The 12,428-nt window shown below is 42.6% G+C and overlaps 1 protein-coding gene across 1 annotated transcript; it reads left to right on the forward strand.

The window, feature by feature from the left end:
* The first annotated feature begins 3,811 nt into the window (after positions 1 to 3,811).
* On the forward strand, positions 3,812 to 4,800 carry LOC112095592. Its single transcript, XM_024177694.1, has 3 exons — positions 3,812 to 4,063; positions 4,109 to 4,323; positions 4,554 to 4,800. Exons 1-3 carry the CDS (start codon positions 3,812 to 3,814, stop codon positions 4,798 to 4,800), a joined length of 714 nt encoding a protein of 237 aa, XP_024033462.1.
* The last annotated feature ends 7,628 nt before the right edge of the window (positions 4,801 to 12,428 follow it).

Below are 12,428 nucleotides of genomic sequence, written 5' to 3' on the forward strand. Positions count from 1 at the left end.
CACTATGGAGATTCAGAAGGCAGCTCTCCCCGAGGCGTTCGCCATGCCTCAATACCCCAATACTCGGGTACCACTGATCCCTCGAAGTATGCTGAGCTATACCATGACCAAATGCTTATCAATGGTGTAGATGAGAGCTCTATGTGTAAGATGTTTACACACACACTCACGGGCCCCGCGAAGTCATGGTTTCGATCTTTGAAAGCGGGTAGCATATCTTCCCTACACCAATTGTTATCCGAATTTACTAAAGAGTTTTCCTGCGCTTCCACTCAAGATACGGTAGCCTCCAAACTTGCCTTTATCAAGCAAGGGGAAGCTGAGCCTTTGGCGGAGTATGTGAGTCATTTTCACCAAGAGGTGCTGCGAACCAGAGCATTTGGAAACCAATACACATTGACCCATTTTGAAAAAAATTTACGGTTGGACAAGTTATGACGTTCTTTTCAAAAGAAGTACCCACTTTCATATGGGGAAGCCCCTTCCCGGGCGTTGCAGCAGGTGGAGATGGACGAGAAATGCCAATTGAAGAGCTAAGAAGATAAGGCCGATGTTACAAAGAACAAGGAGAAGCCCAAGAGGATGAAGGCCCCAATACTGTTGGTACCCCGAGCACGGAGCCCTTCACGGGCTGCCCCGCAGGGACGAGGGTATAACGCTCAGGGTACCTCAAGGGTACCCAAACCTCCAAGATCGCCACCACCGGATCAGCGAGAACCACCACCGAGGTCTCGGTACGAATCTTACCATCCACTAAATCGATCCCCAGAGCAGATCTTCTACCATATTCGGGATAACGACCTTTTTCGTCCTCCTAAGCCAATGAAGAAGTACCCCAACATGAAGCGTAGCCTGAAGTATTGTGAGTTCCATGAGGACTTCGGTCACAGCACAACCGAGTGTTTTACCTTGCGAGAGGAAATTGAATATTTGATTCTTAACGGGTACCTCAAAGAATTTGTTGCTGGCATAAGAGAAGCTCAGAAATCCGCGGAGCAGGATAAGGGCAAGCGGGTAACTGATGGCAGTCCTGAACGAGAGGTACCCCCGGGACATAAGAAAGGCGTGTATGTCCGGATGATCATGGGCGGACCGACTTTAGCGGGTCAATCTAGGAGGGCTATCAAAGACTATGATAGATCGTTGTTGATAACCACCAATATTGGCAGAGAAGTCAACCTTAATGAATGGGGTACACCGAAGGTACCCCACCATCCCCCGCCTATCCTTTTTACAAAAAAAGATGCGAAGGGTATCTCGTACCCCCATGACGATGCCTTAGTAATTACGTTGAAGGTTGCCACAGGTAAGGTAGCAAGAACTCTTGTAGATACCAGCAGCTCTGTTGACATCATTTTAAAAGCGCCTTGGATCAACTATTGATTGAGTCGCCAAAGATCACCCCTTATGCTATGCCTCTTATTGGGTTCGCCGGAGATATAGTTATACCAAAGGGCATCATTACGCTGCCCGTTGCACTTGGTAAGGTATCTCATCGTGTTATTCATATGATTGATTTTCTTATTGTAGATCACCCGGGTGCCTACAATATTATATTGGGTAGGCCGTTCTTAGTAGCAACTAAAGTGGTGGTATCCATGCACTACCTGACCATGAAAGTCCCGTCCGCCCAAGAAGTCATCACCATTAAAGGGGACCAGTAATTGGCTCGTGGATATTACTCCGTGGCCTCCAAAGTCACTTACCAAATAGCTTCTGATCCACCAATGAAGGGGTACCCTAGTGGCAGCTAGCCTACACCTTATCCCTCAAAGCGAGCACTTGCTAGACAGCAGAGAGCAGTACTCAAAAAATCTCCTCAGGTAGCCCACCCACAAAAACAGTTGGAATCCTCACCAATAAGCGTAGATGCAGTTGCGGGGGATAACTCAATGGTACCCCACGGGGATCAGGTGGAGCCCATATGTGAAGTTGAGGCACCCTTGGATCCCCGAATATTGAAAGATGAAAAAAGGGGTACCCCGGTTGAAGACCTTATTTCAGTCTCGATTTGTGCCACCGACCCAACAAAGACCGTGAAAGTAGGCTCCAATCTTTCAGAGGAACAAAGAGAGAGGCTCATCACCTTCCTACTCGAGCACCACGACTTATTCGCTTGGTCCCACTCGGATATACCGGGTATCCCACATTTCCTATCTTGTCACAAACTCAATGTCAGCCCACATAATAAACCGGTCAAACAGAAGCGTCGCGCCTTCAACTAAGAGAGGTACGATGCAATTGAACAAGAGGTAGACCGCCTATTAGCAGCGAGATTTATCCGGGAAGCAATGTACCCCGATTGGGTATCCAACATTGTTCTAGTCAAGAAATCAAATGAAAAGTGGCATATGTGTGTGAACTTCACCGATTTGAACAAGTCTTACCCCAAGGATAGATTCCTGCTTCCCCGGGTGGACCAGCTGGTTGATGCAACAGTGGGGCATGAAATGCTTAGTTTTATGGACGCCTTCTCCAGTTACAATCAAATTCCAATGTATGAACCCGATCAAGAGAAAACAGCCTTCATCACTAACCGTGAGTTATACTGTTATAAGGTTATGCCGTTTGGTTTGAAGAATGCCGGGGTTACCTATCAGCCGCTAGTGAACAAAATTTTCAAGGAACAAATCGGACGCACCAAAAGGTGTACATAGACGACATGATCACCAAATTGGTGCATGCGGGGGAACACCTGGGGTACTTCAGAGATACCTTCACCGTTTTGAGAAGACACCAGATGTGGCTCAACCCCGAAAAATGTGCATTCGGGGTTACTTCGGAGAAATTTCTTGGGTTCATAGTACAACAACGGGGGATTGAGGCCAACCCCGATAAAATTCGCGCGATTCTTGACATGAAATCGCCACGCACCATCAAGGAGGTTCAAAGCTTGGCAGGCCGGGTAGCTGCCCTAAGCTGCTTTATCTCCAAGGTTACAGACCGGTGTAAGCCTTTTTTCAAAACTTTGAAGACCGGCAAGAAGCTCCAATGGACACCCGATTGCGAAGAGGCTTTCCAAGAACTGAAGGGGTACCTCGTGAATGCTCCACTACTTGCCAAACCTGAGTCGGGAGAGGTGCTTCTGTTGTATCTCGCTGTATCCGAGCATGCCACTAGATCCGTGTTATTCCGAGAGGATTATAATGGGGTACAACGACCTATTTACTATACTAGTAAGGCTATGGTTGATGCCGAAAAGAAGTTCTCCACCTCTGAAAAGATCGTTTTGGCATTGGTTGTCTCCGCACGAAAGCTCAGACCATATTTTCAAGCTCACACCATTGCAGTCGTCACCAACCTTCCCCTCTGGCAAATCCTCCAGAAGTTAGACATGTCCGGAAGGCTTCTCCGATGGTCCCTCAAATTAAGCGAGTTTGACATCATCTTCAAGCCTCGTTCGGCGATTAAAGCCCAAGTAATCATTGATTTCATTGCAGAATTTGCCAATGACTCAAGTGGTGAAGGTGATATGAGGTACCTGTCAGATACCCTATCCACCGACAAAGGGGGACAAGTCTGAGAAATATATGTAGATGGTTCCTCTAACTCACACGGAAGTGGTGCGGGAGTTATTATAATCGACCCGAACAAGGTGAAAATATGCTACGCTTTGCAATTTGGATTCAAGACTTTAAACAACGAAGTCGAATACGAGGCCATCTTAGTAGGGTTGAGGATGTCGAAGGCTTTGAAAGTAAAGAGGGTACACGTCAAGAGCGACTCCCAGTTGGTGGTAAGCCAAATTACTGCACAATATCAAATGAAAGAGGAAAACATGAAAGGGTACCTCAGAAAAACCAGATAATTGATGTCCCAGTTTTGCGAGGTTAAAGTGAAAAGGATACCCAGACTGGAGAACAACGAAGCTGACACCCTGACAAAAATAGCGTCCCTTGGTGTAGCTCAGTCAGCTGGCCCCATAACGATAGAACACATACCCGCCCCTAACATTGATCTCCTAGAGCCGTTGGAAGTAGGATCACTGTCCAACGAAATACTTTGGATGGAGCCTATCATAAGGTACCTCAAGGACGGAGACCTCCCCTCAGATAAAAGTGAAGTAAGACGACTAAAGTATAAAGCTGCGCGGTATTGCCTGATCTAGGATACCCTATATAGAAGAGGGTTCACTCTTCCTTACTTTAAATGCTTGGGAAGTGACGAGGCCGAATATGTCATGAGGGAGATATATGAGGGGATTTGTGGCAATCACTATGGAGCACAATCACTGACGCAAAAAACTCTCCGTCAAGGGTACTACTGGCCTACCATGCGGGAAGATGCCAAGAATATAGTACGAAGCTGTGACAAATGCCAAAGGTTTGCCAAGGTGCCCCGTCTACCCCCAGAGAAACTAACAGTTATATCTTCCCCTTGACCCTTCGTTATATGGGGAGTGGACCTCATTGGCCCGTTACCTACTGGGAAGGGGCAAGCAAAAATGCAATTGTGGTGGTAGATTATTTTACAAAGTAGGCGGAAGCGGAGCCACTAACAAGCATCACATAAAGGAAAACCATCGAATTCATTTGGAAGAGCCTCATTTGCAGATTTGGGATCCCCTATGCAATTGTTAGTGATAACAACAAGCAATTCGACAATGAAAATTTTCAAAGTTTTTGTTCAGAGCTTGGGATAGCCAATCGATTTGCTACACTTGCCCATCCCCAATCTAATGGGCAAGTCGAAGCTGTTAACAAGATTATCAAAGGTATCCTGAAGAAGAAGCTAGAAGAAAGAAATGGAGCATGGGTAGACGAGCTACCTGGGGTTCTGTCAGCCTACCGGACTATTTAAAATACCTCTACCTGGGAGACCCCTTTTTCCCTTTCATTCAGTGTTGACGTAGTGATTCCGGTGGAAATCGGGGTACCCTATCACCGGGTTGAATACTTTGACGAGGCCAAAAACACCTCCTTGATTGCTTCCAACCTTGATTTGGTGGCCGAAAAAAGGGCTAGAGCAAATTAAGGACAACCATATATCAACATCGCATTTCGAGTCTATATAAAAAAAGGGTACGCCCTCAATCCTTCAAGAAAGGAGACTTGGTCTTGAGAAGGGTAACTCAGAATACTAGGGTACCATGCGAAGGCACTTTTGGGGCAAATTAAGAAGGACCTTACTGCATCGACAAACCCGTTGGGTCAGGTGCATACAGGCTACTCCACATGGATGAGACAATCGTAAGGCACTCCTGAAATGCTGCAATACTACGATGCTACGGAAATATTACTAAATGACAGTGTCTTAACCTTTAGTCTTTTGCTGTTATTTGCTTTCTTTAATGTTTTTGTGTGGTAGGCCAAATGAGGTACCCCAAACGCCTTATGTTGGTCAGTTGCAACTTTAGAGTTTCTTTAATTTGCAAATGAAAAGGATATGAGGTCTTGCGTTCTCCCATTCTCCTTAGGATAACAAAGCTAAGTCATGTATTGATCAACGCTTTCGTTATCTATAAATGTATTTTCTTTCTCAACAAATATGATGTGGGTTCTTTCTTTATTTTTCGCCACTTCGATCTTAGAATGCGGATTATATTCATTTATCGCCATTAATATACCCTCGCATCTGGTTATGTGCAATTCTCACCATACGCTTATCAATTATGACTAACCTATCACAGGACTAGCCAGGGTACTTGATATGCCTAGATCGTGACGATCTATGTAAAGCCAAGATGGGCAGCAGAGTGAACAGCCCAGGGGTAGCCTTTCTGCGGAAGCACGACAAAGCTGCCTAGACAAATAGATGGAGGGTTAAAGAGGACCCGAGGGTGGAGTAAAACCGGCATACCCTAGCGGCACGAGGTTCAGCTTAGGTATGAGAATACCCACACCTCCGTCCTCTTACTTGAGCAAAGTATGTGGTAAGCTATTCAAAAATTCGGAGAGAACTTTGAAAGAATAAGAAATTGATTGGTTGGACCAATTGCGCACTTTCAATTTTTGATCGAGATGTCGCGATGATATTTTGATTACTTATTTGTGGGAAATCCGCCATGGTTGCTGAGAAGGGCATGCACCAAATTCGCCGATCTGTATAAACCAGCAGGCACCTGATGTCGAATATTTGTTAAGGTATCGGGGGTACCCCATTTAAAAAAAAAGAAGAAAAATGAGGGGTACCCTGAAAATTTAGAAGATAACAGTTTAGCCAAGCATTCATTTGCAGAACAACAAGAATACAAAGTACGAGAGGGCTCGGTGGCATGGTATCATAACAAAAGAGAAGTCCTAATAATACAATATATCCCAAGAAACCAAAAAGAAAGAAACAAGTTCCAAATAGCAAAATGTGGATATATCCAAAAAACAAGGGCACACTGAAAAGGCTACACCGAGGGTGGAACACCATCCCCACCATCCGTCTTCAGAGGGCGATCAGTAGAGAACTCTGAGGTACCCAGAATATGAGCAGCTGAAGTAGGGGCATCTGAGGCGGGCAACGGCTGAAGTGCGCGGGGTACCCTAGGTGACCTGGAAGGGGTACCCGATCGTGTATGTGAAGACTTCCTCTCCACAATCGTCTTCAGAATCGTGGCCTTGTTGACAAATTTCTGCACATGGGGTACCTCCAAGTCCGGATCCACGCTTTACACCTCCGTCATGATAAGTGAGAACGCATCCTCCGTCATCGTCTTTTGTCGGGATAACAGATCCTCGTTTGTGGCCCTCAACTCGTCGCAATCCTTCTCCACTCGAGCTTTCTCTCTAAAAAGGCTAGTAATGCGTTCCTGCAAAGTCTTGACTTCTCGAGCAAGCTCGTCCTCGCGAGACTGGCGACTTTGGAGCTCACCCCTCAACTTGTCGACCTCTGACTGGGCGGCAACAAGGGAGTTGAGGTCTGGAAGGCAGTGGCTGAGGAGAAAGGATGCATACAGATCGTAAAATACATGTTAAATATATGTGTATGGTAATAGAAATAAATAAGTAAAAAATGAATGGGTACACCCGGGGCACCCTAGTAAAGCCTACCTCTTGGGTAACCCTGAGTGCCTGACCATAGCGCTGGCTCAAGCTCAACTTGTTTGTCTCTTCAGCGATCTCGGAGGTAACATTTTCAGTAGAGTAGTAGAAACAGTGAGCCAAATGCGAAACCTCCTTGTTGGAAGCCGGGTCTAGGTCACCTTCACGCAACACATTGGTGAAAGCGGAAACCAGCTCGAATTTTCTCTTCTTCGAGCGAGGGGTACCCTTCGACCCATTGTGGGAGGTACCCTGGGATTTCCCCTTTGGTCTGGGAGCTCGAGGCGGCCGGGAACGTTTCTGGGGTACCGCCGAATCCTGAGATCCGGAAGCACCGCCCACTACCGCTTAGAAAAAGGCATCAAAAGCGTCACCCGCTGATTCCATAACTGCACCAAATGCACAAAAGTTATGTTAGCCAGACAAGTACTAAGTACTACAAAAGCAAAAATGGGAAATGAAAAGCAGGGAAACAAAATAAAGAATGAGGTGATAACGGGGTACCCCAACCCGTAGATAATAATAGGGTACCCCACGACACCCGAATCATACATGAGTCACCCCCAGAAGCAGGTGGAGGACTTCGGTCAATCAACCCCGCTCTCCATAATCTGCTCTCCTCTAGCACATTACTACCCCTCTGTGCACCTCGAAGCCTATCCACAAACTTCTTCGCCTCTCTCCCCACCTCTTGAACTAGGCATGATCCTTTAGCACATGTCACACCTGCAAAAGCATGAAGAACCCAAGGTTAGTGAGATATTCATGCGAAAGATTATGATAAAGAACTGTAAGTAAGGGAGATACTTACAGTTTACATTGAAGAAATTAGGAACTTCCACAGGGTTGCCCTTTTCATCCAGAGTCTCTGTCCCCCAGCTACCCTCAGCAACAAACTATCCCTTTCTGTAACCCTTCTTCAAGGCGGGGTTCCCCTCAATAATATGGCAATGATCACCCCAAGCGAAGAAGTAAGCAATACCGGGACCCTTAGGCTTTTTGAATTGGTAAAGGCCCCTTAACTCCCGAATAGAAATGTTGAGTTTCAAGATCTCTAACCATAACACATGTAAGCCCGTAAGCATCCTCCACCCCAAAAGGGATAGCTGCCCAGGTGCTACTCCCAAATAACTAAACATTCTCATATAGAAAGGTTGGAGGGGCAGGCGAAGTCCTAGATCAAAGAGGTCAATATGGAGAGCAATCCCATCAGATTTCGGACACTCAGGTCCCTCATCCACATGGGGTACCCTAAGCTGAACAGAGGGAGGAATATTGTATTTGACTCTAATTTGTTCTAAATCCTCCAAAGTAGCCCTCCTAGTGCCTAGGGAAAAAAGGTTGCCAGATTTTGAAGGTGTGAGAGGGGGAGATTTAGGAGGCCGGTCTGAGGAACGAGCTGGAACCTTAGGCTTGGATGACCTACCCTTCTTTCGAGGATGGGGGATTGGCCGTTTACTGGGAAAATGTGGGCTGACACGAGGAGTACTCTTAGGGTTTGGAGCTCGGAACGAGAGTTACAACTCCTAGAGGTACTAGGGGGGAGCCTATTCCCCTCGCTAATGGAGATGTGGGAAGGAGAACCCGTAGGAGGGCTGTCAACTCTACTAGCCCCAACTGCACGACGCTTCCTCATTGATCCCGTATGTTTCTTGCCCATTTGCTTTCCCCTAACAACACATCCACAAGCCCCCAACAACACATCCAACAAGCCACAAGTTCCCTAACAACACATCCACAAGCCCCCCACAACACATCCAACAAGCCACAAGTTCCCTAAATAATAACATATTTATACCAAGCACCATCCACTAAATGCAAACACCAACCACAAAAAAAGAGAAAAACAGAGAAGTTGCAGCCACCAAACCAAACCGACGCAGGGGAAAGAGCTGCAGCCACAGAACCGAAGCCGGCTGCCATGGCTGCAGCCACCAAACCAATGCCGGAAATCGCCAAGAAGAACGCCGGCCGAAACGAAAAAGAAAGAGGAAAAAGAGAGAAGAAAAAGTGAGAAGAAAAGGAAAAAGAAGAGAGAGAAAGCAAGGATAAAATGAACACACAAGGGAGGGGAGTTACTGTTGTGCAAATTTTATTGAACTCTCAAGTGCACGAATCTATTGTAGAATAGATTAATGGTGACTAGTGTCGATCTCACGAGGAGGTTGATTTTAATTATATGTAGAAATAATTTTATAAATGGGTAGTTAGATTTGTGGTGAAAGTGACTTTAAATTATCCTAAAATTAGATTTTAAATGACGAGAATAAATTGAATAAAAATTTATTGAAATGATGTACTTAGGTATCTGGATTCGTATCAACATGCACCATGGGCTAAATATTCCTTATTAATACCAATTAAATTATGAGAGGGGAATCCACACCTCATGAACCACACTCTAATCAATATGGTGCTAAGGATTTATCATGCCAAATAATAATAACCTTGTACTAGGGAGCCGGTGAAATCAGAGCGGTATCTAGACAAGCTTATTATTATTTGTCAACGAGAAGTCAAAACATCCACAAAAACTAGAGGGGAAGAGAAAATAAATTTACCAAATAAAGCCCATGACACATGTTGAGACTTCACCTTTAACCCAAGCTTGAAAGAAAATTAGTTACTCATAATTGAACTAGAGGCAAAATGAGAATTTATTAAAATACGTAGAAAATATAAGATGTAGAAGGAATAACAGAAAATGGATCCAAAAAATGGATTCAGAGCTAACAAAGTAGGGGGGATGCCCCATTTTTATAGATACATTGAGTAAATCGTAGCCATCGAATTAAAAACAGTTTGGACGCTCAGAATTGCGCCACATCATCAGTCAACAGTATGCGGTTTGACCACGCGGGTGAACAGTAACACGGTTTGACCCGGGTTGAACAGTGATGCGGTTTGGTTGAAATAATCCTGTGCAATGCATGTACCGTACGCGAGATTTTTGGTCCACTGATATGCTGCCACATCATTGATCAACAGTGCATAAGAATTTTAGTCCAACAGGATCGTGACGCCTCATCAGTCAATGCCACATCATCGGTCAATGCCTCGTCATCGATCCGTCTATGTGAACAGTATCGTGAACAATAACGTAGACAGTACCGTACATGTGAATAGTACCGTACATGTAAACAGTGCCATTTTTCCTTTTATGCTCCTCTGAAGGTTTTCGACCGTCCTGAGTTCAAAAGTGATGTCCGCTTTGCCGTCTGATCTCTCGTTCATTGTGAAATAACTATGATGCCCCTAAAATACATAAAATACTTAATTATAATACAACACACATAATTAAATGACAAGAAGTTTAAATACATAAAAGTAAGGGTGTTAGTAAAACTTGAAGTGTAAAATGATAATTTTCTCCTTTATAAATATACATTTTCTAACACTCAACACAGCCCCCAACCAGCTTATTGCTAGTCCCTAGCAAATAAAGCGAAAACAAAATTCAAATCCAAAGTGATTTTTTTCTTTTTTAAACAATCATGTTTATTCAATCAGACTAATAATAGTAATCAAATAAAAGTATAAACATTATCTCCAGTCTAAAAAAATATCGCACCCATATCAACCATTCACATGAATCAGCTCAGTAGACTTTGTCATAGCTACTTTCAAGAATGACATGTCAAACCCCAAAATCTCACTGGAAATAGTGACACTCTCACAATAAAATTAAACCTAATAAAAATAGTCACTGCAATGAATGGTAATTGAGAGAAAATAATAAAGAAGTGATATCACATGCTCTCACCAAGATGAAATAAATATGCCTTCAGCTTAGAAATAATACGATCTCAAGTCAAATAAAAATGTTAGTCAACCCAATTTATTTATTATTTTTTTATGCACCACTACATCTTTTTAGCCCATATAACTAGCTTCTATTTCATATTATAGTTTCCTAAAATCAAGAAGGACTTTTATTAGAACGTAACGTAAGTTAGAGACATGGCTAATAAATGAAGATAAATAAGGAAAACAAAGTGTATGTTTGATAAATATGTAGAGATGTGTTTTTTGAAGTTGCAAGATGGATTTCACCTATTATTATTTTTTTTAAACAACAATTTTTTTCTCTTTTTTTTTTGTTTTTGTTTGGCACAACTTCACTGAATAAAATAATTATTTACATTTTTCTCAAACATAAATAGATGATGAAACATATAAGATATTGGATAATACTCCAAATCGGAGTGGGTCAAGATAATAAGTTTGACAAAGAATATATATATATATATATATATATATATATATTTTAAAGGCTCAAAAGGGTTAACTATGGATATTTCATAAAAGGAATGGCTAGAAAGGCTTAAACGGATCAAAGATGACATTTCCATAATCTTTTAGGGCTCTAAATAATCTTCCATATCTACTAGTTAGATGGACCTCCAAATGTAGCAATACACTTTTTTTTAATTATATATATATATATATATTTTAGGGTTAACTCAAAAGAAATCTAAAGATCGTGTATAAAATAATAAACTGTTAAGCTATATAAAGAATGGGCAAAATAGTTACTCTCCAAGAAAAATAATAGGCTAAAAAACTCACTTGGTACTTATTATGACATGTTCATTCCTTCAAGCAACTCATATTTGTCTCCGACATCAACATGTAAAGTAGCAAACATAGCGTAACATCACTTAAGACTAAAGATAATACAAATACTAAAATTTGAAATTAATCATGTCATCCAATGTTAAAACAAATCACACAATTTTTATTTATTTATTTATTTTCAAACAACATCATACCCCCCAGCCTATTCTAAACATGAAAGGAAAATATGCATGCAAAAATGTGAAAATGATGCAGAAAAACTAATTAGAAAAGTTACACTTAAAAAGAAAACGATTTTTTTTAACTAAAAAGATGCATTTCTAGAGGCACTACACTCCATATTCAGCGATCTTCAACACAAAAAGTTAGCAACAATTAGTTTTTACAACAAAAAATTAGTAAAAACTTAACCAAGATTCCACAATTGTCGACTATTCCTTCCCCCCAACCAGAACGAAACATTGTCCTCAATATTTTAAAGGAAAGAAGTAGAGTTTAGAAGACATCACCTGGGTGGTGCAACACAGAAGAAAATATTTACAAGCGGAGAGTTAAATCTAATTTGTACTTCTTACTGTGGCTACTGTTACCGTCATTATTTGGATGCTCCAACACAAAGGTCCAGGGGTTTGGCTCCGGTTTATAAGCTTGTAGCATGTCAAGTAGCTCATTAGCAGTGTGAGCACAAATAAAAAGTTTTTTCGCATTGAAAGGAATGAAGTAGTTTTTTATTACAGGGTTAAGAAATGCGATGAAGCTATCATAAAAGTTATTGACATTTAACAAATTGATGGGTTTCTGGTGAATGTGCAAATGAGCCCAAGATGCTAGTGTGATAAGTGCCTCTAGTGTTGCAACATCTCCTGGAAGGAAAATAAA

The sequence above is a fragment of the Citrus clementina genome, unplaced genomic scaffold (genome assembly GCF_000493195.1).
Source record: "Citrus clementina cultivar Clemenules unplaced genomic scaffold, Citrus_clementina_v1.0 scaffold_1, whole genome shotgun sequence".
Lineage (NCBI taxonomy): Eukaryota > Viridiplantae > Streptophyta > Magnoliopsida > Sapindales > Rutaceae > Citrus > Citrus x clementina.